The sequence below is a fragment of the Heterodontus francisci genome, chromosome 13 (assembly GCF_036365525.1).
Source record: "Heterodontus francisci isolate sHetFra1 chromosome 13, sHetFra1.hap1, whole genome shotgun sequence".
NCBI lineage: Eukaryota > Metazoa > Chordata > Chondrichthyes > Heterodontiformes > Heterodontidae > Heterodontus > Heterodontus francisci.
The window spans coordinates 16,867,076-16,894,713 of record NC_090383.1 but is presented as its reverse complement, the minus strand read 5'-3'; the positions used below and the strand labels follow the sequence as shown (position 1 = coordinate 16,894,713).

Genomic DNA, 27,638 nt, shown 5'->3' with positions numbered 1-27,638 from the left:
GTCTGGTTGATTTCTTTGCCATTACAATTAGAGGGCAGTGAGCAAGGGCTCACTGAGAGAGAAGCTAAAACACGGTGTTTTAAAAGTTAAACCCTGTTACGGCCAAACCAGTAAAAGGCTGAGAGGGGACCCCTAGAACCCTATCTCACCTGGTTGTAACACTTTCATTGTTGATACAGCTGCAGCAGCGTATGTTATCTCGGAAGGAGAATACAAGAAGTCCCTAAGTCATGTTCCCTTGCGCAGAACTGGTGTGAAACTGACTAGTTATTCCAATAACAGTATTCCAGTATTAGGTGAAGTTACTGTTAGGGTGGAATACAATGTTACTTGCCATTGATGGTGGTAGGAGGGAACAAAGTCTCCCTGATAGGAAGGAATTGACTTAACATATGGTTAAACTGGGCCAAGATATTTACAGTAGGGATCAGTAAGAGTACGTCTGACATTGAGAAAATGCGAAGAAAGCACAAATGTTCTTTATGGTCTTTGAGCAAAGAGGAACAAATGATAAAATTAGGCATCACAAGGCCGAAGTCAAGATAAAGGACAGTGTAGAGCCGACATTTTGCAAAGCTAGGCCAGTGCCTGCCAGAGAAATTAGTGAAGTAACTTGCAAGGGTGTAGTACTCACTGAAGAGCTTGATTATGTCATGAATGACTGGCCTAAAGAGTGTGATGATGAGAAATGTATTTCACACATAGAAATGAACTGAGTGTAGATCAAGCCTGTCTCCTATGGTGTTTGAGTCATTATTCCACCAAGGTTAGAGAGAGATTGTTAGAGGAACCTCATCAAGAGCACACAGTAGCAAAAAGCTATTTTTGGTATCCAAAGGTAGATAGAGATAATGAAGAATTGGTGAAAAGTTGCAAAGTGTGTCTCAGAATGAGAAATGATCCAACCAAGGTTTCTTTCATTCCATGGTCAAACACAAGAAAACCATGGGAATGGGTAAATGTCAATTACTTTGAAGTAGACAGGAAGAGTATTTTGTTTTGGTTGATAGCTATAGCAAGTGGATAAATGTTGAGTCTATGCCTAATACGACAAGTGCCAAAACTATTGAGGTTTTGAGAAGTTGGTTTGCAATTTATGGCTTGCCAGAAGTGTTGGTGTCAGATAATGGTCCACAGTTATGTCAGAAGAGTTCGAAGTATTTCTGAGTAAGAATGGAGTCAAACACACTCGTATACCATAAAATAAAAGCAAAATACTGCGGATGCTGGAAATCTGAAATAAAAACAAAGTACTGGAAATACTCAGCAGGTCTGGCAGCATCTGAGGAGAGAGAAGCAGAGTTAAAGTTTCAAGAATGTGATGTGTTTCTGATGAAAGGTCACAGACCTAAAATGTCAACTCTGCTTCTTTCTCCACAGATGCTGCCAGACCTGCTGAGTATTTCCAGCGCTTTCTGTTTTTATTACACTCTAATACCACCATATCACCCAGCATTGAATTCTGCTGCAGAAGGAAGTGTACAGATTGTGAAGCGGTCTTTGCAGAAGTATTTGCAAGGTGACAAGCTAGTTAGTAATTTCCACATTTCTCTTCGACACAGGCTAGACAATTTTCTGATCTCTTACAGAATAACCCCACCATCTACAACAGGTTGCTCACTTTACGAGTTAGTGTTTAAACACGCTCCTAGGACAAGGTCTAGTTTGCTTAAGCCAGGCGTAAATAGCAAATTAAGAAAAAAGCAGGACAGAGTGAAGATGAGTCATGATATATGAGGCATGAAACTTAAGAGTTCAGTGCTGGTCAGGAGGCCATGGTGAAAAATCACCAAGCTGTTAAGGAGAAGTATGTGTTTGAAGTTGCTGTAAAAAGACTAGGTACATTCACATATGTAGTGAGGATTGGTGAGAGACTCTGTCAGTGTTATGTAGATCATTTGCTTGAAAGAGGAAATCTGACAAAGGGAGTGCATGAGAAACCTCCTATAGTCCAAATTCCTACAGTCCCAAATGAAAGTCAGAAAGAAAGTGCTAGTCACAAAGAAACAAAGTTTGCCAGTATCAACCTGTAGAGCAAAGTGAGTCAGGGTCTTTGATTAAAACTAATCGATCAATTTCACAATCCCAACTATTAAGTGGAGTTGGTAAAGTCAAAGTTCAGGGTTGACACAGTCTGAGATGTTGGGGGAGAGCAGAGTTCAGAGAATGAAAATGGAAGGAGATACCCAGACAGAAAGAGAAAAAGGCAAGATCAGTTAATTGAAAGTATGCAGGAAGGAAGGAGAAATAAGTTCTTTTCATTAATTTTTGTCAAATATTTTTGTTAAGGAATTTTTTTTGCTAGTAAATTTCTCTGGAAATATTGGTTATATATATCTTAGTTCTGATTACAGTAACAAGCATGCAACCCAACCTGTTAAATTTCAGGTATTCTATTCTGGGAAATTATGTACATGTACCATTTTACATTTTAATGTATAAGTTTTTTTTAAGTGGGAGGGAGTGTAGCATATTGTAATTGCTGAGCATTTTGTTATACTGTCCTCTCTGTTGGGGAGATATAATCTCTGCTGCCCTCAGTTTGGGGAGTTGTTGATAAAGTTAGTTCAATATTAGCTGCTTGCTGTGAGTCCACATGTTGGCTCACTCAGTGAAATACACAACACCTAGAACAACAGACATTATACAACAGTACACATCACAGGCCGACATGAACTCTTCCTCCCTTTTGTTTTGTGTTTCCCTCCCTAGTTTTGTTGCTCCCTCCCTTGGTTTGTGTTGCTCACTCCCCCCAGTTTGGGTTGCTCTCTCCCTCCCTTGACCAGTTTGTGTTTCTCTCCCTCTCCCTCTCCCTGTTTCCCCTCCCCTCCCCAGTTTGTGTTTCCTTCCCTCACCGGTCTGTGCTGCTCTCTCTCTCCCTCCCTCTACCAGTTTAGATGCTCTCTCTCCTTGCTTCCCCCAGTTGCTCTCTCAGGACTCATAGAGTTTCCAGGTGATTTTCATTGGTCCCAATGCCACTATCCTCACAAGCAGTAATGAAGCAGCATGTTCCAAACCAACAGAGTTTGGTTGCCAGCAACAATAGCTGGGGTATTGTACATGCGCAAACAGTGGTTACAAGAAACGTTTCTCCTGAGTCACCAACAGCAGCGCCCAGGAAACCAACTGCCCATTCTGGAAGAGTCCTGCCCATAGCAGGCTGGTGGAAAACCTTAATTCCACTACATGTATGGCTGTTTCCAATTTTTTGCTGATGTTGGCAATATGCCTTTGTGTAATTTTCAAATAATGACACTCTCCAAAAAAAAAAAAATCCATATTGGCCGCATGCGTGTGGTACATTAAACAGCTGTTTATGACTGAGCTTATGTTTACCAAGTGGGTGGCTCCTCTATTAATGCATTAGAAGCGATGGGGATGAAGGAAGTAGTGCTGCACTTTCAACCTAGCTGCTCAATTAAACTCAATGACTGTAATGAACACTTCTATTGTTTTATAGGTCTCACATATAATTTAAATAGTCTTTGTTTAGTTCTATTGAGAAAGGAAGGCATTTCCAATAAACGCTTGAGGATGTTACCGCAAGTGTGGAACAAGTTAATTTTGGCATGCGAATGGGCTCAGCACAGCTGTTTCAGCTTAAAGAGAGCAGTTATGTCTGCTGTATCTGTCTCAAAGCAGACATATTGCATTTTTTTGTTAGTGAAGACTGTCTTGATACTTTGGTTAATTTACAGCACAGATTTAACAGAATGCCCTGTGCTGTCTAATGGATTTTTCATATGCTACCTTTGCTTTGTAAGTGATCTGCTTACTATTTTGCTCTTTCTTTCTGCATAGCTTTTTCACTAGAAGGATCTTGCCTGAGCTTCGCAGACTTGTTTAGGCTCATTGCTTTCTACTGTATCAGCAGGTAAGAGGAGCAAACAAATGTGAATGCATAGAAACCCTATTATAAGAAGTTCGGAAAAATTTCTTTTGTGTATCTACTCCCATCCACCCACTCTCACCCATGCACCTCTGCTGTTATCCTGGACTGATGCTACAAAAGTAACCATTTCCTGTTGGGTCAGTACAGGAAATACTTGATTAAATAGCTAAGCAATTCAGCATAGCTTCTCGGGGATTTTTTTTTTACAAGTTTCTCTGAATTAAAACAAAATCAATACATGTGCTAAAGAACTAATTGGTGTAGAGGGGTGGTTGAGAATGGTAATTCTGATAAAGCACAATGTTTTTCACCGAACACCTGGTGTATAATTAGGTTCTGCAGTATTGGTAATGATTCTGGTCACGATTCAGTCAAAACAGCTTCCGTCACTGCTTCACAAAAGCTACTTGTGTTGGGCAAAGCTGCTGTTGCTCCAAAACAAAAAAAAATCTTGGAACTACACAGCAGGTCTGTCAGCACTGAAAAACTATGCCAATATTTCAGGTGGAGATTGTTCAGTAGAGGTTAAAGATTTATATTACTGCAAAGTCTGTTTTGCTTCAGAAAAGCAGCTTATATCAATCTGGGCGATGGTGCTTATGAAAGGAGCCATTACTCTAGGACAAGCAGATGGGCATATTTTCAGTATAGCTGCTTTGGAGAAGGGTAGGGAGGCCTACATTAAGCAGTCCCTGCTCCTCCTGACCCTCAAGGAGTGCTATAAAAGGTATTTACCTTGTGGAGACAGCAGTTCACGCCTCCCTTTCGCTGCCCGGGAAATACAATCACCATGTGCAAAATTTAAATCGAGCTCCCAAATGCACTGTGGGAGCCCAATGTAAAAATGTTGATGGTGTCCCTCCTCTTGACACTCTTGACGCCTGGAAACCCACCACCATTAAAAATGGAAGCAGACACGTGCGGGATGGTTTGAGGACAAGTTCCCCTTTTTTTCATTTCATTTTGAATCCCTCTCCCACCTCTCATGGAGGTGTTAATAAGGAAGTCCTTATAGTGCATTGAAGCTTCAGAAAGGGAAGGCAGCTGAACCATTCACTAATGACCTTGCTGCAGTCCAGCCAGCTGAGGGACTGTCTTTCAGCTCTGTCTTGGCTGGTCATCAGAAGACTGCCTACAGATGAATAAAGCTTCATTTCTCCTTTAAGGAAAGAGAAGGAACTGTTTACCATTTGGCTTATTTTTAAATAGTGACTTACTTTAGTGCATGGTTGGAGTAATATTTTTCTATATCCTATCATCAGCTGCTGAGATATTGTTCATCAGTTGCAGAGTGCCATTGCCTAGGTCTCATTCAGTCAGGTGGATGTAATAAATATAAATTTAATGAGAGAGAGAGAGAGAAATTTTCTTGGGGCTTAGCACCTGCCATAGGTCAAACTGCCTATCAAAGAGCAAGAGCTGCACTGATGGCAATGTGTTACTCACTCTGTACTGATGCGTCCTTTGTTGACATCATCAGATATGCCTCAGTTATGTATGCATTTTGTAACATCCAGTATGACTAGTTGATGATTTCATGATGGAGTTGAATTGCGTGTGTGCACACTGACTAGCATGCACTCAGTGCATACGCTCCCCAGCAGCTTGATTTAGAGGTAAATTTTTGGGGGGGGGCACCACTTTTAGGCCGCTCTTCCAAAACACTGGTCTATAATATAAATAGCTCCATCGTGCACTGCAAAGCCGAAAAAAAAATTTCAGCCCCATTCACATACCAACTCGTTCCATCCACCTGGAATGTATAAAGCAAATTAAGATTTTGGTCTGTGAAGATACAACCAAGCAATGTTGGAAACTTTGAGGCGAATACCTGCCTGAAAGCCTTGTAGCTATTCACTGGAGTATAAAGGAGTGCATATGTATTATTATGAAGGAATTTCTTCTGTGATTTAATTGTTAGATGTGTCAACAAAACTTTCTTGGGACTTTCCATATTTTCTGGATTTCCAAAGGGACAAAATATTCTTTACCACTTGACTGATTTACTCATATGGATTCAATATTGTCTTTAGTGACGTTAAATTCTGGCTTTCTTTTTTCTAAAGGGATGTGCTGCCTTTCCCTTTAAAATTGCCTCATGGAATCACAGCTGCCAAGACTGAGACAGAGCTGGAAGCAATTGCATTCTTGGGTCTGGGTGAGTACACGTTAGGTCTACAGTTTCTGCTTGAAGTACGGGTTTGTGAAACTGTGTAGTCTTTGATCTGTAGAAAACAGTTACTCCTTCAGAAGTGACCAAAACTGTCTTTCCTCACATCATTGGTCTTTGCCCCTTTTGAACCCAGAATCAAATAAACTTTGATTGTGTTTGCTAATGGTGCTTTGTATAAGTTAAAACTTTTTAATTTTGATTTTTAACATATTTCACAGTTTCTCGCTGGAATTGTTTCTATGTACATAAGGTGCTTTTGAAGAAGTTGCCATGAATGATAGTGACATATCTGTCCTTTACTGAGTTAATTTCTAATCCTTAATGACGTACACTACATGGAAACTAAAGTCCATCTGTTCTCAAGTTTATGACATTCTTTTGTTTCAGAGTTCTGGAGTTCTCCTGTGTACAAGAGAGTAGCCAAGAACCCTGCACCTCCTGCCAGTCCCCTCAGCACAGGCAGCACATGCACAGAGACGAAGCAGCCCTCTCTCTTAAATGGAGTGCATTCCATAAGAACACGAACGCCTTCAGAGCTGGAATGTAGCCAGACCAATGGTGCTTTGTGCTTTATAAATCCCCTTTTTTTGGAAGTGCACAGCAAAGATATTAACGGCAGCCTAAAAAGGCAGTGTACAAAATCCAGGGAGACGGGCAGGCCCTACTCTCCGCCGCCAAGACCACCACCACCTCGGCTGACCATGAGTATGAACCAGATGTGCAATCCAGCGAAAAGTAGCAGTCAAGCCGGTGAAGATGTTGGCATCTTTAAACTCCCAGAAACAAAAGCTGTTCCGATTCCACCGCCTCGCAACAAGAAGCAAGCTAACAGTTCAGAAATGGAAAGAAATTCGACACCTATACTGAGAGCTGCAAAGAAAACTTTTGCTTATACAGCAGAGGAGGCATTAACTGCTGGGAGCAAGGGTGAGGTTCAGGCATTGCACAACGTGACTTGTAGTGGTGAAGGATCAGCTGGAAATATCAGTACTCAAATTCTGGAAATTAAAGGCAGACAGCGACTTAGCGACATGAGCATGTCCACCACTTCTACGGAATCAGATTCCAGCACTATGGAAGTAGAACGTAGTTGTCCTTATAATCAGGAAGGGGACACAAACAGCAGTTTGGAGGATTCTGATGTTGAGAGTGATCAGGAGGTTGAACCCCCACCTTGCACCCCTAAGAAGAAAAGGCATGGTTCCTTTGTTTTCCCTAAAATTGTAAAGTCGCATATTCAAAAGGTTAGCGGCGTATTCAGTTCGTTCATGACTCCGGGGAAAAGAACAGTGAAGAAGATTGCAGAAATGTCCCAGGACAAGCGCACATACTTTGGGTGCCTAATCCAGGACTACATCAGCTTTTTCAAGGAAAACAAGGACTGCCATGTCTCCAGCACAGACATGCTGCTCACTATTCGCCAGTTCATGACGCAGGTTAAAATTTACTTGACCCAGAGCTCAGAGTTGGACCCACCAATTGAATCCCTCATCCCAGAAGATGAAATAGGTAAGTAGATTGTTGTTGCCATCCTGAAATCTTTAAAAGTAACTTGCATTTTCCCCATGACTTTCTAGGATGCACTGCTGTGACATAGAACAATTCTGTAGAAATTGTTGACTTCTGGAGGAGGCATTTGAGTTTCTTTTCATGTAATAAGATTTACTGTGTATGTTAGTGAAGGAGGAACACAGTTTCCTTTTGTGCCTCTTGCAAATGTCTGGGAACCTACCCTAAGTGAGGCGTGGGTGGTGGGGTGGGGAAAGGTGTTACTTAGATTGGCATGTAAAGAGTTTAAAATGTTGCAGGTGCCTTAAAAGGGCCACTACATGGAAAAAAGATATTGCATTATCTAGTCCATAACAGTTCAACCTTTGGGAAGCCTGATTTTTTTTCTGTTGCAAGAGGCTAAAATTGATGGCACAATCCAGTGATGTGAATCATTATAAATAATCATTTTTGTGAGACTCTGCCACAATAGTGGCATACAGTATTTTCTGCCTTTTCCCTCTTTGTAAACAAACTTTCTCAAACATTTATTCTTGAAGGCAGCACTTAGTAAGCAGGTTAATGGCCTACTCTTGCTCCTGTTTCTTGTGTTCTATGTTCTATTAAAGGGTTTACAGTATTGGGCCATCTGTATTGAACTCACCCGGTTCTCACTTAAAATCTGTCTGTAAAATTAATTCGTGCAACATGTCAATGTTCAAAATAGTCTCTGAAATTATAAAGGCAATTTAAATATAAGTAACATATCTGACTATGTAAATAAGTTCATCTCAGAACCATATAAAGTTTCTAAGTGCAATAAGAACAGAACTTATGAGATTTTACTCTGAGTTTGCTTTGTGTTTATTGTTTTGGTGCTTAGGAAATAGATGCTTTTTTATTGTTAACCAAGGATTAATAAGTGTTATCAAAAAATAGTCAATATCCATATAATCTGTCATCAGTCAAAGTTAAAGACGAATAAGTGCTTTTATTCGTTTTGCATTTTTGCAAATTATTTGAAAGACAAAAATCAGCCATGAATTGTAGGTTAGTTAATCCTTGCTGGAATAATATTTGTTGCATTGAGCTATTTGAGCAGGAAGTTGTTGAGTCAAAAGTGTAAATAATGTTTTGTTTAGATAAGTTGCCAAAACCAAGCCAAGTCATTCCAGTACAGACAAACTGAAAATGTTGATGGAGCAGTGAGATTGCCAACATAAACTCACCTGTCATACTGGAACACAGGTTCACTTCTTATCTAATGATGAGTTGCCATTTCAGTTGTGTTGCAGGAAAGTGTCAAAGGGAAACCATGTACATCCCTTCATAGACAGAGGGAAGAGCCAAAGAAGAATTGTCTGCAGGATACATTAGTGTTACTCCTTGTGACCAATTCATAGCAGCCCTAATGAAGGCCTCAGTCGTGGAGACTATCGGGGCAGAGGTTAGAGGATGAATACCTTGGAGGGGAGGTGGGGGGAAGAAAAACATTGTTAAAATTTATGGATATTATTATTTATCTAGCAGTAATCTGCTCTCATATCTAGAAAAAAGGCAGAGGCTAACTACAGTTTTATTCTGTTCTGGTGCTTAAATCTGCCCTTTTAAGAATTTGCTTTATACGCCCACCACTTGGATCCAAACAATCCTTGACAGCACTATGTTTAATAACTTAAATATGCCACAGGGGATTGGAAGAAATGAAATGGCTGACTGAGCAAGTTTGTCATATGGTGAACAGATTTAGCTGTCTTTAAAACAGGAAACAAGCAGTCTGATCAAAATGTTTGTTTATTTTTTTTATTTGGTTTTTAAATTACAGGATGGCGCCATTTAAGATACTAAGGTGACTTTTAAAGATTGCAGAATTGCAAGGGAGATAAAAAGAACTAGGAATCTAAATGAAAACAGAAAATGCAGGAGCCACCCACTGCAGATCCATGAACAACTGAGCAAACCGGTTACTATTTCAAGGAGCAACTCTTCATCAGAACTGAGCTTCAACTGGCTGAGCTAGTTCTGATGAAAGGTTCATGCCCAAAACATTAGCTAGTCTTTGCTTTTTACCTTTTTAGTGTTTTTTGTATTTTAATTAACCATTTAAAGTATGTTTGAACCTGTAGTGTATTTCCAGCATTTTCTGTTGTCATTCCAGAATCAGAGGGAATATGAATAACACAAAAAAAGTAGTCAGCAAATGTGGAAATGAATACTAAGCACCAGATTTCAGTTTCTAAAAATAATCAGGACAATACCATCTCCAGCCAAGTGATGATGTCATTTGGTTTTGGCTCCTTTGGTGTTTTGCAGAAACTAAAAAACTGAATTACCCAACAACCTTCAAGAACTGCCAGAAGTAGCAAGTAAATAACACCAGTTAACCTTTAAACTGCGGCTCTGCTTTACTGCTCAGCTAAGGCTAGACTGCTTACAACTACTGCTTGAAGAGAGCTTAGGACTAGTAAGCCTTGGGATAAGAGGTCACAATCCTGAGCAAGGGCAAGTCAGGTAGGTTTGTCTGCAGACTACTGAAGATGGGTAAAGGGCACCTAAATCAAAGTTTCACTCACCATAGTCTGGATGTTTTAACTACTGGGGAAGGAAGGAAGATGAATCTTTGAAGGTCCTGCTCAGTGCTGGTATTGGACTCATGCAGGCCCCGGCCAGACACTAAGGTGTGGGCCCCTCCTCTCCTTCCTGCCACCCACTCTTATAACTTAGCTTAGTGTGTCGCCAATGGCCTGGGGCCCTGGACAATTCCCCTGGTTGCTTGCTCCGCTGTTGTGTCAGTCGGCCCTTTTATTTTGTCAAATTCAGTCTCTGAAAGGAATAGTCTGCTTGAAATAGCATGCAAGCTGATGAATGTTAGTTCTGCACTAGATGCTGATTTGTAGCAGGACAGTCTATTAACGCAGCCCTTGTACTTCATCCAGTTTTAAATTTTAATTTGCTATTGCAATAATAAAAATGTGGTGCCAAACTTCACTGGCATTTGTGTGTGGGTGTTACTATCCCAGTTTTTGAATAGAGCATACAAAAGTGATGAATTGCCTTAAATAGGCAGCATCAACATTGGAAAAAAAACAAAGCCAAACTTTTATTTACACATTAGTAAACACTCAATACAGTGATATAATTTACACTGTAAAAATGATAACTCATCCAAAACTCTGCTGCCTGTATCTCACCATGTTCCATTCTCTCATCACCCATGTGCTTTTCTTCCTATACTGGTTCCCGGTTCCCAAAAGCTTAATTCTTTAAATTCTCATTCTTTTGTTTAAATCCCTCCATGGTCTCGCACCTCCCTATCTCTGTAACTTCCTCCTGTCTTACAACCCTCTGAGAACTCTGCGTTTCTCCAACTCTGGCCTTTTGCCCATCCCTCACCATTCTTCACCCCATCGTTAGTGACCGTGCCTTCAACTGTCTAGGCCCGAAGCTCTGGAGTTCCCTCCGAAACCTCTTTACTTCTCTCTCCTTTTAAGATATTCCTTAAACGCCAACCTGTCCCAACGTCTCTTTTTTGGCTCAGTGTCAGTTTTTCTCTGATTACACTTCTATGAAGCGCCTTAGGTTGTTTTACTATATTCAAAGCATTATATAAATGCAAGTTCTTATATCTAATGTTAGTATTATCATGAGGCAAATGATATTGCATCTTTCTAAATGACATCAGTTCCTTTTTAAAGTTATTTGTCACCACATAGGTAAATTTCCTAACTAGAGTTAAGCTGATCTGGGGTGGGAATACTTGACAACTACAACAGTCCTTAGCATCCTGGATGAGGGAGAGAACAAATGGAAATTCAACAATTCCCTCCTTTAATCTCTCTGCCTCCATACCTCTCTCTCCTCCTTTAAGATATTCCTTAAAACCTTCCTCTTTCCTGTCTTAATACCTCCTTATCTGGCTCGGTGTCTACGCTTATATGATGATCACTCCAGCAAAGCACTTTGGGATGTTTTACTGGGCTGAATTTTACTGGCCCCTCGATATTGCCGGGGGGGTGCGGTAAAAGTCTGCAGGGAGAGGCTCGCCTTGACCCACGACATCGAGAAGGGCCCGCCGCATATTACTGGCAGCGGGGGGAACTCGGTGTGACCCGCCGCCCGCCACTCTTTTCCCCCCCCCCCCCCACCGCCTAGTGGCGGGCCCTTCATCTCCATATTAAAATGAACGCTAATGATATTTAAATTAACTTATCTGCAGGCCACTCCACCCCCTCTATTTAAATGAGCCCCCGTGCATAATATCACGGGGGCTCGGGGACCGCACATCCGTGCAGGATGCACGCTTCCATTAGAGTGCGCTGCCGCAAACTGCAGGACGCTCGTAAAATTCAGGCCACTATGTTAAAAGTGCTAGATAAATGCAAGTTGTTGTTGTTGTATTCCTGCTCCTTTCCTGTGATATCTTCAATGATTACATAGGCTGATGATGCTCGCACACAAGATGTAGAGGGCACCAGTGGAAATGAGTACTCGAGGCACTTATTTTGATTAGTCAACACATTTATTTGTATTCTCATTGAGAGCAATTTCAACTCATTATTTCAACAGTCTTGTGTCACATGACATTTTCCTTTTTTTTTTAAATACGTCAAGTCCATCATCCCACCTCTTTAGAAAGACGAATAAAGGGAAAACATGAAATAAAAACCAAAAACGCTAGAAATATGCAGCAGGTCATTCAACACCTGTAAAAAGAAAAGACAGGTTCTGGTGCTTTGAGTGATTATCCTTGATTGGATTTCCAGCATTTGCAATTGTAGTTTTTCCTTTTGGGTTCTGATAAAGGGTGCACTCCCAAAATAATATTACCAGCCTTTTCTCTTTAAGGATCATAAAATCATACAGCCCTGAAGGAGGCCATTCGGCCATCATACTGTTTAGAAAAAAGCTATCCAATTAGTCCCACTCCGCTGCTGTTTCTCTGTAGCTCTGCAATTATTTCCCCTTCAAGTATTTATCTTGGTCCTTTTTGAAAGTTAGCATTGAATCTGCTTCCATCACCCTTTACGAGTAGTTAACTGATCGGTTGTGTATTTCCAGCATTTTCCATCCTTAGTTTATTTAAATTGGCACAGAAAATTTTATAAAGGGAGAGTGATGATTATACTGCACATTTGGTATCATTGTATTCTAGTCTTTTACACCTTACTGATGCTGAGCATGTAGTAGGATGAGTCAGTGTGAAAAAGATGGTTTCAAACTTCTGCCAGCATAACCAACTTTCTAAACTTAAGGTCAAAATTCACTCAGACAGCCCCATGCACTAACATTAAATTTATATTGACAGAAAAGAACTGACTATCCTTTCAGCCCTTTTCTAACATTAGCATGCTAGATTCGCAGTTGGAAGTCACAGACTACACATACATTGAGCCATGGTGTTAGCAGGAGGCTTGTCTGCAAGGACTCACCCACGCTGTTGTTTCTAGTAAAGAAAGAACTTGCATTTTTATAGCACCTTTCATGACCTCAGGATGTCCCAAAGCACTTTTGAGGTGGAGTCGCTGTTGTAAATGACAGCCAATTTATACACAGCAAGGTCCCAGAAACAGCAATGGAATACATGGCCAGATCATCTATCTCAGATCTTGGTTGAGAGGTAGGTGTTGACCAGGAAACCAGGAGAATTCCCCTGCTGTTCCTGGAGTAGTGCCATGGGATCTTTAACGTGTACCTAAGAGGTCAGACGGGACCACCGTTGAGCGTCTCATCTTAAATGAGGGCACCTCCCTCAGTACTAGACTGAAGTGTCAGTCTAGATTATGGACTTGAACCCACAACCTTCTGACACAGGCGAGAGTGCCACTGAGCCAAGTTTGCCCCCATACTGAATTGCTTCATATTAATGCCTCAGCTATGATATTTCTCTGGCACACTTTCTCCTGTGTTCATATTTTAAAACTTCAAATCTGATATTCTGTGTATAACCTTACCTCATTTTACATCATGAAAGAGGAATACCATGTCCTTTCATCATGTTATCAAAGAAGGAAAACTTTCCTAAAATTTTGTGAAGTAGAAAACGTGCAATAAATTTAAGTTGGGTTTTTTAAAAGTGCGCAAATATGAGACATTTTTAATGTGATTTCTTTGCTGTGAAACATGTGTTGTCTATTATTGGATTGTTGCTATTTTCATACCTAAGAATTGAACTTGATTTGATTTTAAACTTTTTATTTTTTGTAACCTTTCCAGATTTTATTTTGGAGAAAGCAATGCATAAATGCATTCTGAAGCCCCTGAAATCTTTTATTTACGCAACTTTGAAACAATTTCATGTTTCTGACGGCTCCTGGAAGCAACTGAAAGAAAATCTGCTCTCCGTTAAACAGAAAGTGCCTCAGGAGCTGGGAGTAGATGCTGCTGTCCCTGATGCTGTTACTTTGGATAAAATAAAGCACAAGTTTTTGAATATGCAAAAGGCTTACTCTCCTGAGAAGAAGGTATTCCTACTGCTGAGGGTCTGCAAAGTTATCTACACTGTTATGGAGAACAATTCAGGTATAATGTTATTTTATTAAACTAGGCATTGCAACAACAAGCAGTTAATGGATGCTTTTAATATCCCAGGTGTGGGTTAATTAAGGACAAGCAGCACAGAATTGTAAAAGACATGTCATGTCTGACCAATTTCATTGAACAACAATAAAGATAATGTTGTGTATTGACTTTCAAAAAGTGTTTGTTTGATTATCTGCCACATGGGAGGCAGTAGACTTGTATGGAAGCTAAACATCAGAATTTGCAAATAACATAAAAATAGGGAGTGTTGTTAACTATAATGAGAGCTACAAGCAATTTCAGGAAGATTCAGACAGTTAGTACATCGGAAATTGTTGCTGGGTGAAATTTAATGGGGAGAGCGGTGAGGCGATACCCTTTGGGAGGGAGAATGTATGTCAAATAGTGAAACTCAAAATATATAGAGGAAAGAGACCTCAACATTCAGATAGACAAATATTTGAAGGAGGACAACTCGATAAAGGTGTTAGGAAAGCATACAGGTTTTATAAATGAGGTGTTTCAAATTTAAGGTCTGCTTTAGGTATTCTCTGGGGTGCAGCAATACTGGTCAATCTCGTTAGTGGTCTGAGCATGTTACATTTAGGAGTGTGTCTTAATAATTGGATATCATGCCTCTCACACTTGCCCTCACAGGCACTTCTCCAATCTTTCCTTTAGTAAGACAAGACCAGATTACATAGAACTGCTTTATTTCCCAATAAGCAAGTGAACATATGGAGTAACAGTCAAAGCAAAGCACACGCCCTGTCCCTTTCATAAATAGGGGTCATCCTGGCTGGTGGTCCTGGGATGCGAGCGTTGATAAGTATTGTACCAGTGGTCAGACTTCAGCATATATTCAACTGCAGTCTGTGGCTTTGTTTCTAAACCTGCTCAAATTCACTCTCCAAAAGAAACATAAGGTCTAAATGTAACACAATCCCAAAGTCCTTTCCATAAATGGAAAAAAAAAATCAAAAATCCCAAAATGTGAAAAAGGAGAACAGAGCACAGCGTAAAGAGATGATGCTCAACCTATACGATTCACTGGTTAGACCACAGTTGGAAGATAAATGGGGGATAAAACATTTTCACTGGTCAATGAGTTAGTAACCAAAGGTTATAAATTTTATAGTCGTAATCCAAAGAATAAAAGAAGTAGTCAGGAGAAGGTTAGTTTATTTTTTACACAGCAGGTTGTTAAGGTATAGATTTCCCATTCCATCATAACTTTATATAAAGGAAGTGGATAAATACTCGGAATATAGGCTGGAGAATGGAATAGCGCTTTCAACAAACAGCCTCCTTTATACTATTATATGATTGTTTGTACTGTTAAATTATAGAATCTAGTAACTATAAGATACTAGTAATTAAATCATATATTTCCGAAGTGGAATTCAATCCCCATTTTTGTTGGGGGGAGGGGATTGGTAACTTGAGTCAAAGGCTGTTAGCATCACCAAAAAGAATGCTTTTTCATTTATATCATCAGTATTGGATATTCCCAATTCGCCTATGAAATGACTTAGATGCAAAACTTCACTATGTCAACTAAAGAGCACCCTCTAATGGAACAATGTGAAATTCCATTCCTACATCCAATATCCTTTCAGCATACCCAATACTGCACTTACTACATCAGTGGTGGCACAGATGAGCTTCATTAACCAGCGCTGCTTCAGTTGCAACTAAATTATATTTGCATGCAATAGTCATATTCTAGAATCATCTGACTATGTGACTGCTTTCAGATAATGTGTATATATCTGTGGTCCGCTTTTAGTTTGGGGGAATAGGAACATACATTCAGCCTACTTCACCCAGTCATTCACTCTTAAACCTACTTCAATGGGAGTTATGCCCGGAAGTACATGGGTTCGTAAATGCAGTCCCATGTAACATTATAATGTGACCTCGTTTATAATCTTAATAGATATCATAGTTGTGTTGGCAGTGAGGGAGGCCATTCAACCCTTTGCACCGGTACTGATATTGGCTCCACCATTGAAGCTATCTATTCTAATCCATTTCCTTGCTCATTCCCTGTAATCTTAAATGTCTTCTAAACTTTTTCAAAGCCATAGTTTGTTTTATCATATCTGATATTTAAGGAGCTAACTCCAAAAATTAGCTGTTGTCCTCTCATTGCATTGGTCAGTTCCAGAAATGAGTTGCAGTGCATTTATGAGGATAAATGAAACCTGTCTAAGTACTTGATCAATGCAGATGATGCACCCTATCTAGCTTGATTCATTTGAAACGACATTACAGGCCCTTGTCACAGTAGCATATTGCATATAGAAGTACAGAATTAATTTTCAAATCAATTCAGGGTTTTATTTGGCTCCACCAACCTAACCAGAAGTCCCTTATGTGAAGAAGAGCTTCCTGATATTGATCCTAAATTAATTTTTCACCAGTTTGAACCAGTGCTCTGTTACACTGTCACACCATTGGGTAACGAATGAAATATTTGATAAACCATGAGGCACTAAATAGAATATACTCTTATATACTATTGCCTATTGGGAATTAACTTTATCCTGGAAGGTATATGCTATCACAAGAAGCAAACAAAAATCTTGGTTCTGATCCATCTGTGTAATTGTGCCCACAGGGAGGTTATATGGGGCTGATGACTTCCTGCCCATGCTGACCTACATAGTAGCCCAGTGTGACATGCCAGAGTTGGAGATTGAGATTGAATACATGATGGAGCTGTTGGACCCATCACTGCTGCATGGAGAAGGTACAAAACAGAGTTATTATTAATTATATTGCTGTGTTCTTAGAAAACTGCTCACCGAATGATTCACAACGACTCATTCATTTGATTCCTATATCTTTCAATGTAGTGGCAGCAAATCCTGTACAAAGGTTTATTTTGATGGTGACTTGATGAATTACAATTCCAGTTCATGGGTCACACAGTGGCATGAGACAACTATGCTGTGCCAAAAAGAGAAGGACACTGTTTGCTTCCGCAGTTACCTGAATGGCAAGCTCTTGTGCTATTAGAATGAGTTGTTCAGCTTTCTCAAGGGGGAAAGTGGAAGCAGATCAGCTCTTGCACACTCCTGGTAAATGGTTAAAATGTCATTGCTACAAGTCTCCTGCCTGTCTTGGCTTTAAAAATGTACATAGCTGGAGGGACTTCAGGAGGGGAGGGGGGGGGGGGGGGGGGGGGTAGGCAAAGGAAGTAAATTACAAAAGTGGAAAGAAATAGCTATTGTAGACATACTTAACTAGGGTCAGCAACAGATGAAACAGAAATGCATTGTCTTGATTAAAACTGAGTGGGATAAGCAAGTTCACTGTATTTAGCTTTTTCCATTATTGATTTTAAAAACTGAAAAGTTTGATGAGGATAGATGTATAACCTGTTGAAATGAATAACTAATTTTCTTTTCATGTGAACAAAGTAACTTGGTTAACGCTTCAATAAATAAATATAATGGAACTTTTGAAATACATTTTTGGCACTTAACTGGTGTTTTACCGGGAATTATTTTGTATGGGAACACTGAGTTTAATGCATCCTGTTGTATGAATGGAATTTTTATTGTTTAGGCACAGGGAGTTCTCCTTCCTTCCCATTCTTGTTTACATGCTGGTACATTGTCAGTGATGTCGCTCCCCACATAAACCAACTTAAAATGGGAATTGGTACTGGGCTGCAAATAAAATCATTGTTTTAAAACTATGTATTGCCAAGTTCGTGTAATATACTTTGTGAATATAAAATTGTGACTAATCCTGACTTGCGAAGTGAGGAGACTTGAACTATGATGCTGTTTGCCTGCAGTGTCATAAGGCTGTTCATCAGACTACAACCAATTGTCCTAAACATTCTCCTCTTGTCAGTAAATGGATTCCAATTGAAAATCAGATAAATTATTAAAATGTGTTGTGTCCCATTCACATATTTTTAAGAGGTAATGTAATGTGTTACCTAAATATGCTTATGGGAGAAGAAAATATAGGCTGTCATGCAGGCCCCCACCTGCCAAGAATGAGGCACATTGGTTTTGTCATATGAACATTGATTTTTAAATGTTGCTGGAGTGAGGAACTGACTTGTTGAACAGATCAGCCATGCTGGCAAAAACATTTGCATATTAACAGACTGTGATTGGAAGGACAAAGGACCATTCCCTGACACATTCAACCCACAATGGATGTTGATCACCGGACAGAGAGGAGGTGGGGAAGCGCATTCCAGGGCCTGCTGGGGTGATGCAATCCACAGAGGCCAGGACAGGTTGGACCAGCTGGTCACATGACTAACTTGCTGTTCCAGGGGTGTTTTTGAACTAGCCACAGAGAGTTTGAACTGAGAAAGACTGTTTGCTCCTGGACTGAGAAGATCTCTCCTGTCTGCTCCCATCTCCTTCTCACAAACCTCTGAATCCACTGAAGACACATAAACCCCAAGAGAGGAAAGTCTCCTACAGCAAACAAGGTTTAAGAAGAATACTGGGCCCCAATGAAAAGCAAGATCCACCTACAATCAAGGACTCTACAGTGAGCTTGAAGAACCAGAACAAAATCTCTTCAGATATTGCCTCAAACTTTTCCACTTTATTTTTCTTCTTCTGCTCTTTTCTGTCTCTATTTGCATGTGTGTATCGTGTATGCATGCTAGCGTGGGTATGTCGTGTATCCGTAGGCGGCAACCAAATTAGAGTATAGGTTCAAGTTTAATAAATTTCAACTTTTCTTTTTTAAACCTAAGAAAACCTGTTTGTGCTGGTTTCTTTGCTTTATAATTGGAAAGCGGTGAACAGAGATTCACCAAGGGGGAGCTAAAAACACGGTATTTAAAGTTAAACCTTGTTACGGTAAGACCAGGTGAAGGCTGAGAGGGACCCTTCGACCCCTTTCTCACCTGGTTGTAATAAGGCTTACACCAAATCTGGCAAGTGATATCCGGCACTAAATTCTGTCAAGATCCTGCCAGCACGTCCAATCAATGGATGAAGTAGCTTAGAGGAATTATTGAGGCTGACAATGTAATGGACCAAATTATAGTTAAAATAATACAATTCATTTCTTAAACAATAGTTAGTAATTGTAACACTGCTGATATTAATACAAGTCTAACATACTGTCCAAGTCGAAGTACTACCAAACAGGTCTCTTGGGACTTTGAGCAAAGCTATCAGTCTTTGAAAAGAGAAAAGATGCAATTTAACATTTCAAGATTTTAACTTTTGCCAGAGTTTCCAGTTCTGATGAATGGTGTCTACCCAAAACCACCTGTCGTATTCTCTTTTTGGATGCTGACTGGTTAGTTGTGTATTTTCAGCATTATCTGTTTTTATTTATTTTGTTATTTTTAACACGCCATGCAACTTCTACATAATGACAGTCTCCAACATGAGAAAGTCTAACTACCTTCCCTTACCATCACTGAATTCCCCCACCATCAACAACTTGAGGATACCATTGACCAGAAACTTAAATGGACCAGTCACACAAATACTGTGGCTACAAGAGCAGGTCAAAGGCTGAGAATTCTGTGGCACGTAACTCACCATCTGGCTCCCCAAAGCCTTTCCACCATCAACAAGGCACAAGTCAGGAGTATGATGGAATACTCCCCAGTTGCTTGCACGAGTGCAGCTCCCAACAACACTCGAGAAGCTTCATACCATCTCCGACAAAATAGCCTGCTTGATCGGCACCCCATCCACCACCTTAAACATTCACTCCTCCACCAATGGCATATTGTGTCTACAGTGTGTACCATCTACACGATGCACTGGAACAACTCACCAAGGTTCCTTCAACAGCACTTTCCAAACTGGTGATCTCTACCACCTTGAGGAACAAGGGCAGCATACACTTAGGAACCACCACCTGCAAGTTCCCCTCTAAGTCACATCCTGCCTTTCATTGACACTGGGTCAAAATCCTGAAGCTTACTACCAAACAGTACGTGGATGTACCTGCACCACCCAGACTGCAGCAGTTTAAGAACAGCTCATCACTACCTTCTCAAGGGCAATAAATGCTGGTGTTGCCAATGGCGCAAACATCCCATGAACGAATAAATAAAGATCATCAGCATTTGTATCGAAACAAATTATTACTGAAGGCGAAAGTCGGTCCTGAACCACTCCTTTGCAACCCCCATCAACCTTTAGCACTGTCAAAAATGTTGACATTCACCATCATTCCTAAGCGTCTGTTTAAAAATGACCGGCCACCATTTTCCAGATTCTGATGTCTAACACGTGCTCTGTTATATTCAAGAAGAAATTTAACAAAATGTGAAATTTTCAGTTGTACTTAGGATTTAAAAGCTTTGTAATGTCAGACAGTTTTAATTTATGCTTGCAAATTCAGACTTTAAGACACTCCTTAAAAACCTTTTTGACTAAGCTCTTGGTCATCTGCCTTAATATTTACTTATTGGGCTCAGTGTCAAATTTTGTTAGTTGATGCTTCTATGAAGCACCTTTTACTACACCAAAAGGTGCTTCTTGTTGTTTGTATATTGTCCACTCACCATTACCCAAAACCTGCTCTAACAAGGACATATAATCCAATGTTGTTTTCTTTTCTGTATAGGTGGCTATTACTTGACCAGTGCATATGGAGCACTTTCACTAATAAAGAATTTCCAAGAGGAACAGGCAGCCAAGTTATTAAGCTCACAAACCAGGAATACCCTAAACCAGTGGCACAAGAGAAGAACTATGAACAGCAGAACTGCACCTTCTGTGGAAGACTTCCAGGTATGTCCCTTAAGGAAAAGTGGATGATAGATGTTGAGCGTAGTGTATTTTTACCTTGCACAGAGTCCTTTTATTTTTGGAAAATTCAAGAACAGCCTATCATTTCACTGACGTAGCTACCATTTTTATTGCGTGATTTTTACAGTTTATTTTACCAAACATTGTTGTCAAGTCATTTGCAGCACTCTACATCCAACTCTGTATTTACCCAAAATTGGGAATACTAGCCAGTAGTGCCTTTAGCACTGAATGAGTTCACAGATGTTAAATAAAAATCTATGGTAATGCCATAACACCATAGATTGGACATGTTATTAGTTCTACTAGCTACTCCATTTAAAGAAGCTGAAAACATGCAAATAAATGAAATATTTTACTGCAAGAACAGTTATGTAAAGTGCAGCTTCCATAATCCTATGAGATGTCATTATATTCCACCTACCTGCCAACATACAGTTCATCTAGCAAGACATTTTAGCCTTGAAAATGGGACTGTTCTCTATACAGATGACTGCCAAGTGTGCCCTATACAGCAGTCTTTTCATGTTTAAAGTTGATTGTATCTTCGGGGCTTGCTAATGTAGTACTTTACTCATGGAGATTGTAGCTTCAATCAAGCCGTGAAAGGTTCTCCATTTATATGCAATCAAATATCATTGTGGAGTTTTATATATGCTGCTGCCTTGCACTTATTAAGTGCCATGCTAAAACGATGCTCTTTCTCCTATATCTCAATCTGTGTAGAACTACCTGCGTGTGGCTTTCAACAACATGACTAGTGGCTGCACAGCCAAGACGTTACTGGTAAGACCGTTTACTACGACAGAAGAGCTGTGTGATCTTTGTGCTGCCAAATTCAAAGTTGAGGACACTGAGAACTACAGTCTTTTCCTTTTAATAAATGACACTTGGCAGCAGTTGGCTCCTGATACCTTCCCGCAGAAAATCAAAGCAGAGCTGCATAGCAGGCCTCAGTCACAGATGTTTTATTTTGTCTACAAGCGCCTTCACAGTGACCTTCCCAGCAACGTCATTGAGAACAACACCACAGTTTCTGAAGAATGCAACACAACTTCATAAACACAGAATTTGTTTTTGTTTGCCGTTGTCTGGCACCTTGGAGGTTGTTTCAGTTTTATTTGAGTTAATTTTTGTAGCATGCCAGGGGTGTGTATTGACCCAGCAAACCTTAATAGGTGAACTGTTGCTGATGTTCTTGGAGTTGTAATACTTTGCCAGCGACACACTGGTTATTGGGATTTTGCATCTTAGAACAGATATTCACTCTGTGCATGGCAAAGACCGGTCAGATGCAATGCATCAGTGAAACTGTCACAGTAGCTGGATGATTTGCATCCTACTCTTAGACTAAAAAAGTGGGAATAAAATCAGTTTGGGCGCAGGCTGCATAAATGGTTTTATGTTTATAGGAAGACTGTGTGTTTCTATGGATCCCAGAGATTAATTTGGTAGCAGTTGCTGGTTAACTGAAAGTTTTTTTTAGTATTTTTTTAAGCCAGAAGTGATTATTCTTGTAAACATCTGGGCATTTAATTGTAACAATTTTTTTTGTTTTTTTATTATTCATGATATATTGATCAATATTTTTTATCTTGAGCTTAAGGTATTTGCCTGATGAATGAAATTGTTCTTTGGATCATTCACATCACAGCTGTTGTACAATTGTGTAATACTGCTGCAATGTTTCCTGCCCTGCCACACCATCTGGCCTTGGCTCCAAATGAGATACAGCACCTCCCTGTAAAATATTTAGTGATGTGGCCTGTGTGATTGTGTGAGAGATATTACTGCTGCAGGCATCTTTTCATATGCAAATATTGTGGCCAATTCTGGGTACCACACTTTAGGAACGATGTCAAGGTCTTAGAGAGGGTGTAGAGGAGATTTACTCGAATGGTACCAGGGATGAGGGATTTCAATTATGTGGAGAGACTGGAGAAAGTGGGATTGTTCTCCTTAGAGCAGGGAATATTAAGGGGAGATTTGATGGAGGTGTTCAAGATCATGAAGGGTTTATAAGGAGAAAATATTTTTATAGCAGAAGGGTCAGTAACCAAAGGACACAGATTTAAGGTAATTGGGAGAAAGAAGCAGAGGTGAGATGAGAACAAAAGAAATTATGCAGTGAGTTATGGTGATCTGGAATCCACGGCCTAAAACAGATTCAGTTGTAACTTTTAAAGTAATTGGATATCCAACACACAAGTCCTTGAGGCGGCCAACATCCTCAGCATATGCACCCTACTGAGCCAGCGGCGCTTGAGATGGCTTGGCCATGTGAGCTGCATGGAAGATGGCAGGATCCCCAAGGACGCATTGTACAGCGAGCTCATCACTGGTATCAGACCCACCGGCCGTCCATGTCTCCGCTTTAAAGACGTCTGCAAACTCGACATGCAGTCCTGTGACATTGACCACAAGTCGTGGGAGTCAGTTGCCAGTGATAGCCAGAGCTGGGGCTAAAGAGTGGCGAGTCGAAGAGACTTGGCAGTTGGCAGGAAAAAAAGACAGAAGTGCAAGGAGAGAGCCAACTGTGTAACAGCCCCGACAACCAATGTTATCTGCAGCGCCTGTGGAAGAGTCTGTCACTCTAGAATTGGCCTTTATAGCCACTCCAGGCGCTGCTCCACAAACCACTGATCACCTCTAGGCGCTTACCCATTGTCTCTCAAGACAAGGAGGTCAAAGAAGAAGAAGGATAAATAGTTGACAGAAAAAATTTACAGAGCTATGGGGAGAAAAGCAGAGGAATGGGACTAATTAGATAGCACTTTCAAAGAGCTGCATAGGCATCACCGACTGGTCTCTTCCTGTGCTGTATTATTCTATGATTCTAGGAATTAGTTTGGCGAGAGCATAAGGCGTAGGAAATGGCAAGAGGTTGGGGGCCGAAGCACACTGTTGAACCAGAAATGTGCTCTGTATCTTGTACTGTATCTGAGCAGGGAGTGCTTGTTCATTGACACTGGATGCCCAAAATGCTGAATATGCATTTCCTAGAATTATTCATCCTTCATCTTGATGAGCACAAAAGAAGTTATTGCTCTGGCCCCTCGGTACAGAAAAGAACTCTAGTAATACAGACAAAGGTGGGCATTGGTAAGTTGAAAGAAAGAGAGAGAGCAGCATAACAGGGAAACAAAAGAGCATTTGATTATAGAAAGAGTCAGGGTGGTGTGGCTTGGCAGTATAGAAAGTAGATCTGACTAAAGCCTGGCTACCGGACCCAAATGCAACTAGACCCAACTACGTGTGTCTGGTCGAAATTCCGATTCCAGCATTCGGGCTCGTGTCGGGTCAGGCTGGACGCTGCTTCGGGGAAGTCACAGGATCGGGCTTACCCATGATTCCCTACAACTCCATCTGCAGGAATAGCCTGCTGCCGGAACGGATGAAGGATATTCGGGTTGGGTCAGGTGCGAAAAAAATTAAATGGGTCGGGTTGGGGTTGGCTGTGGTCGGTTCGGGTTGGGTTGGGCCCGGGTCGGGTTTTAATTTTATACCCGAGCCAGGCTTTAGATCTGACCATGTAATTATAGGTTTCGTTTTCAGCTTTATCTATCAGTTAAATCCACCTGCTGTAGTAGTTCTCAGCTGAGCTGCCAGATGGCATGCAGGACAGGAAAAAAAACTGATCCTTACTGTTTATGTTGAGTTGATACATCATTGTGTTTACATTACTGTATCTTCACTGCACTCAATTGCCACTTAACATTCCATCCTAGCCTTTTACAGTGAGATTATCTTGTGCCTAACCCAAACAGTAAATTGACTACCTATAGTATATAGCAATATCTTCACTACTTGCATTATTGTGTCTGTAATTTTGAGGGCCCACTCCTGTCAACTGACCATCAATGGTTCTGTATAAATATTTTGTGAATTGCTGTGAAATTACATCAGCTTTAAAGTATTCATTGTTGGAGCAGTGCTCTTTACCCTCTGGGGCTTATGTTGGAATCCAGCCCAGAGCAATGGGATCAATGGCTCCTCCCTCACTGAGCCCTAGAGATCCTATGTGCAATGAGTTTGGGCTGTTTTAAGACAGTCATTCAATTGCATAGATCTGCACTTAGATTGGCACTAAGTTGACAGTCTCACTTGGAGAAGCATCAAGATGGGAGATGGAAATCTGGTACAACAAGGGCACTGTTTTGATGCTTGGGTTGTGAGTTTTCCTGGATTCTCTCTGTTAGGGCACTAAACAGGAGCAGAGTACCCTAAGTATACTGAACCTGTCCTGCTCCAGCAACATTTAGATTTCCCATTATGGACTACCCTGAGGTAGGGTCAAGATCAGGATCAAATGAGGCCTCTTGTACCTTAGAGATGGGGCAGAGATGCTAATGGAGAATGACAGGTAGGAGGCCCTGACTGAAGTATAAACTTCTGGAGTGGGGTGGGGGCAGGGAAGAAAAGCGAGAGAGAGAGACATGTATTTAAAAAAAAAAGTGACCTACATGTAGATCTTTGGCCCACCCCGGAAGGGTCTTTAGTCAATCGGGTTTCAAGGGCAGGTCACAGTGATGGCCTTTTCTGGTTGTCCCTGTCCCTGCACATGGGCACCCAGTAAGTGTAGGATCTGGTCAGAGAGGTAGCAGGCCAGGTGTACCCCCTTCCTACCTCATGAGCATGGTTCAGTCTGGTCTGCACCTTCTGCAGACATAGGCCAGCTCTGCCCCTACAGGGAATGCCAGGGCAATAGAAAAAGCTCACCAGCGGCGGTCTCCAACCCTCCTTTTTGCTAGACCACAAAATCCTCAGTTCCCAGAAACAAGGGTTAGGAAACTTAGCCCTCTTGTTCAAAGAGAGATTTATCTGATACCTGACCTGAGTGCACTCTGAAAGCATGAATTAGAACATTCCATTTCCTAGCACTGAAACTTCACGCTGACCATAAAAATACATGTACAACCCAATATCCAGTTTCTCCTCCCCATACCCTAATGGATTGACAATGGAGATGGAGAGCTCTGTCTTTCAGCATTGATTCTTTTCTTCAATGAGGCAATTTAAAGCTGAAAAAAAATAGATGGAATCAAACAATATAAGGAAAATAAACTGTGGAACTGCTCAATAAGTAGTTTATCTTTATATGAAGTGGCCAAGCTCCGTGCAGTCCAAGGATAGCATCAGTACAATCTGGGATTGATATTTTTGGTCTATTATGAAGATAACGTCATGCCAGCAGAGATGAGCAAATTGAAATCTATCACTTGACATGATCCTCTGCATACAATATGGAATAAGCCCAAATTATCAACAGGGGAAAGACCTGTGAGGCATGTTAGAGAGTACACACATCGTAGTGTATATAATCCCACCCTTGGGTTACTTGCTTCAAGTTTTTCCCCCTCTGGCCACATGCCAATCATTGCATGAGTATCTTAATCTTAATATCACCATGCAAATTTTTGAATTTAACATTCCTAATTTTTCTTGCAAATTTGCAAAAGAATTTTTTTAAAATTACATTTCTGATTCAACTGACATGGTTGTTGAACCTTCCTATTAAATAGTGCAGCTGCATAGGCCAGTAAGATATTACACGGTGAAAACTATTCAGTGCATGAGCCTTCTTGACATTCCCAATTGTTGTGATGCTGACAATAGACTAAACTGGGGACTGGGGAGTTGGTGCTGTTCTCCTGTAAGCTGCATTCAGGACCTTTCTGGGTTCTTTTGCGAGCTGTATTACTATGTAATGGGAGCATACCTTCGGCAGAAGACTATTGGCCAAGGTTTTAGGCTTCCAACAATTTCCTTTGAGATTCACTCTCATCACCCTACAATTCCAAGCTATGAACCATCTCCTGGTTTCATACTCATACTTGTTTGACATGTTCCTAGAAACGTGAAGTATTACATGCAATGATAGCTTATTCACGACCACTGGTAAACCAAAATCTCTGTTTCGGTGATGCTGTTGAACCTCATTCTATGTATTGACTGGTGCAGAGCAAATTTCCAATTACCAGTATAAGAACAGGTTATACTACTGTATAGTATGGGAACAAATTGTTAACCTGGAATTTGCTTACATATAATTTACATGTAGGTAGATTGCCTTTTTAATGACATGGCATTTGTGATTTTTGTATGTAGTTTAGAACAGTACTAAGAATTTGTATGCCGGTATGGCAGTAATATTTTGGGTAGATGACTGCAAAACCCCTCTATACTATATTAGTGTACTGCCTATACTCTGTACAACTGAAACAATGTATTTTGCACATAATAAAAATTGAATGTTTTAGTTATATATGTGAATGTTTCAACTCGAAACATGTCAGACTTGTGACTATCTCTTTAATACATGGCCAAGTTTTGTTTTTAAATACAATTCCTGGTTTAGCTGTTTGTCTGAAACCTGGGCAGGAAGCAAATGAGTGAGCTTCCAAAAATCACCTTAAACTGCATTGGTCTTAAAATATTCTGTCAATTTGTGACCTGCCAACAGCAAGCCCAATGTAGGATCTAAAGTTTGCTTTCAAAGAATAATAATTTTCATTCTCATATCAAAGTCATTTCCACTTGTAAAAGTAACCTTTTGGATTTTTACAGCTTCCACTGGTATAAATCCTGTCTATGTCAAATGTAAATTAAGTTGTGGCCACCATTACTCGTAGTTAGGATGTTTATATAATTTAACCTTAACCCTGCTAATGAGCAATAACACATGGTTTGTCCAGCAAATGTCTTCATAACCAGCACTTTAAAGAATCATCAACAGAAAGCTCACAAAAAAAAAATACCTGAAATGGTATTTTCATTAATAAATGAACAAAAATAAAAT

The 27,638-nt window shown here is 40.4% G+C and overlaps 1 protein-coding gene across 6 annotated transcripts in view; it reads left to right on the top strand.

Annotated features, from left to right (window-relative positions):
- Positions 1-27,104, top strand: part of LOC137376248 (ras and Rab interactor 2-like) — a 182,336-nt gene extending 155,232 nt beyond the window's left edge. For all 6 annotated transcript variants that reach the window (XM_068044414.1, XM_068044416.1, XM_068044415.1 and 3 more), the window contains 7 exons: positions 3,802-3,874; positions 5,959-6,050; positions 6,453-7,574; positions 13,767-14,072; positions 16,696-16,827; positions 20,655-20,821; positions 21,566-27,104. In XM_068044414.1, the coding sequence (XP_067900515.1) occupies positions 3,802-3,874; positions 5,959-6,050; positions 6,453-7,574; positions 13,767-14,072; positions 16,696-16,827; positions 20,655-20,821; positions 21,566-21,901 (2,228 nt within the window). In that variant the 3' untranslated portion in view covers positions 21,902-27,104. The remainder of the gene's footprint in view (positions 1-3,801; positions 3,875-5,958; positions 6,051-6,452; positions 7,575-13,766; positions 14,073-16,695; positions 16,828-20,654; positions 20,822-21,565) is intronic.
- Positions 27,105-27,638: the final 534 nt, after the last annotated feature.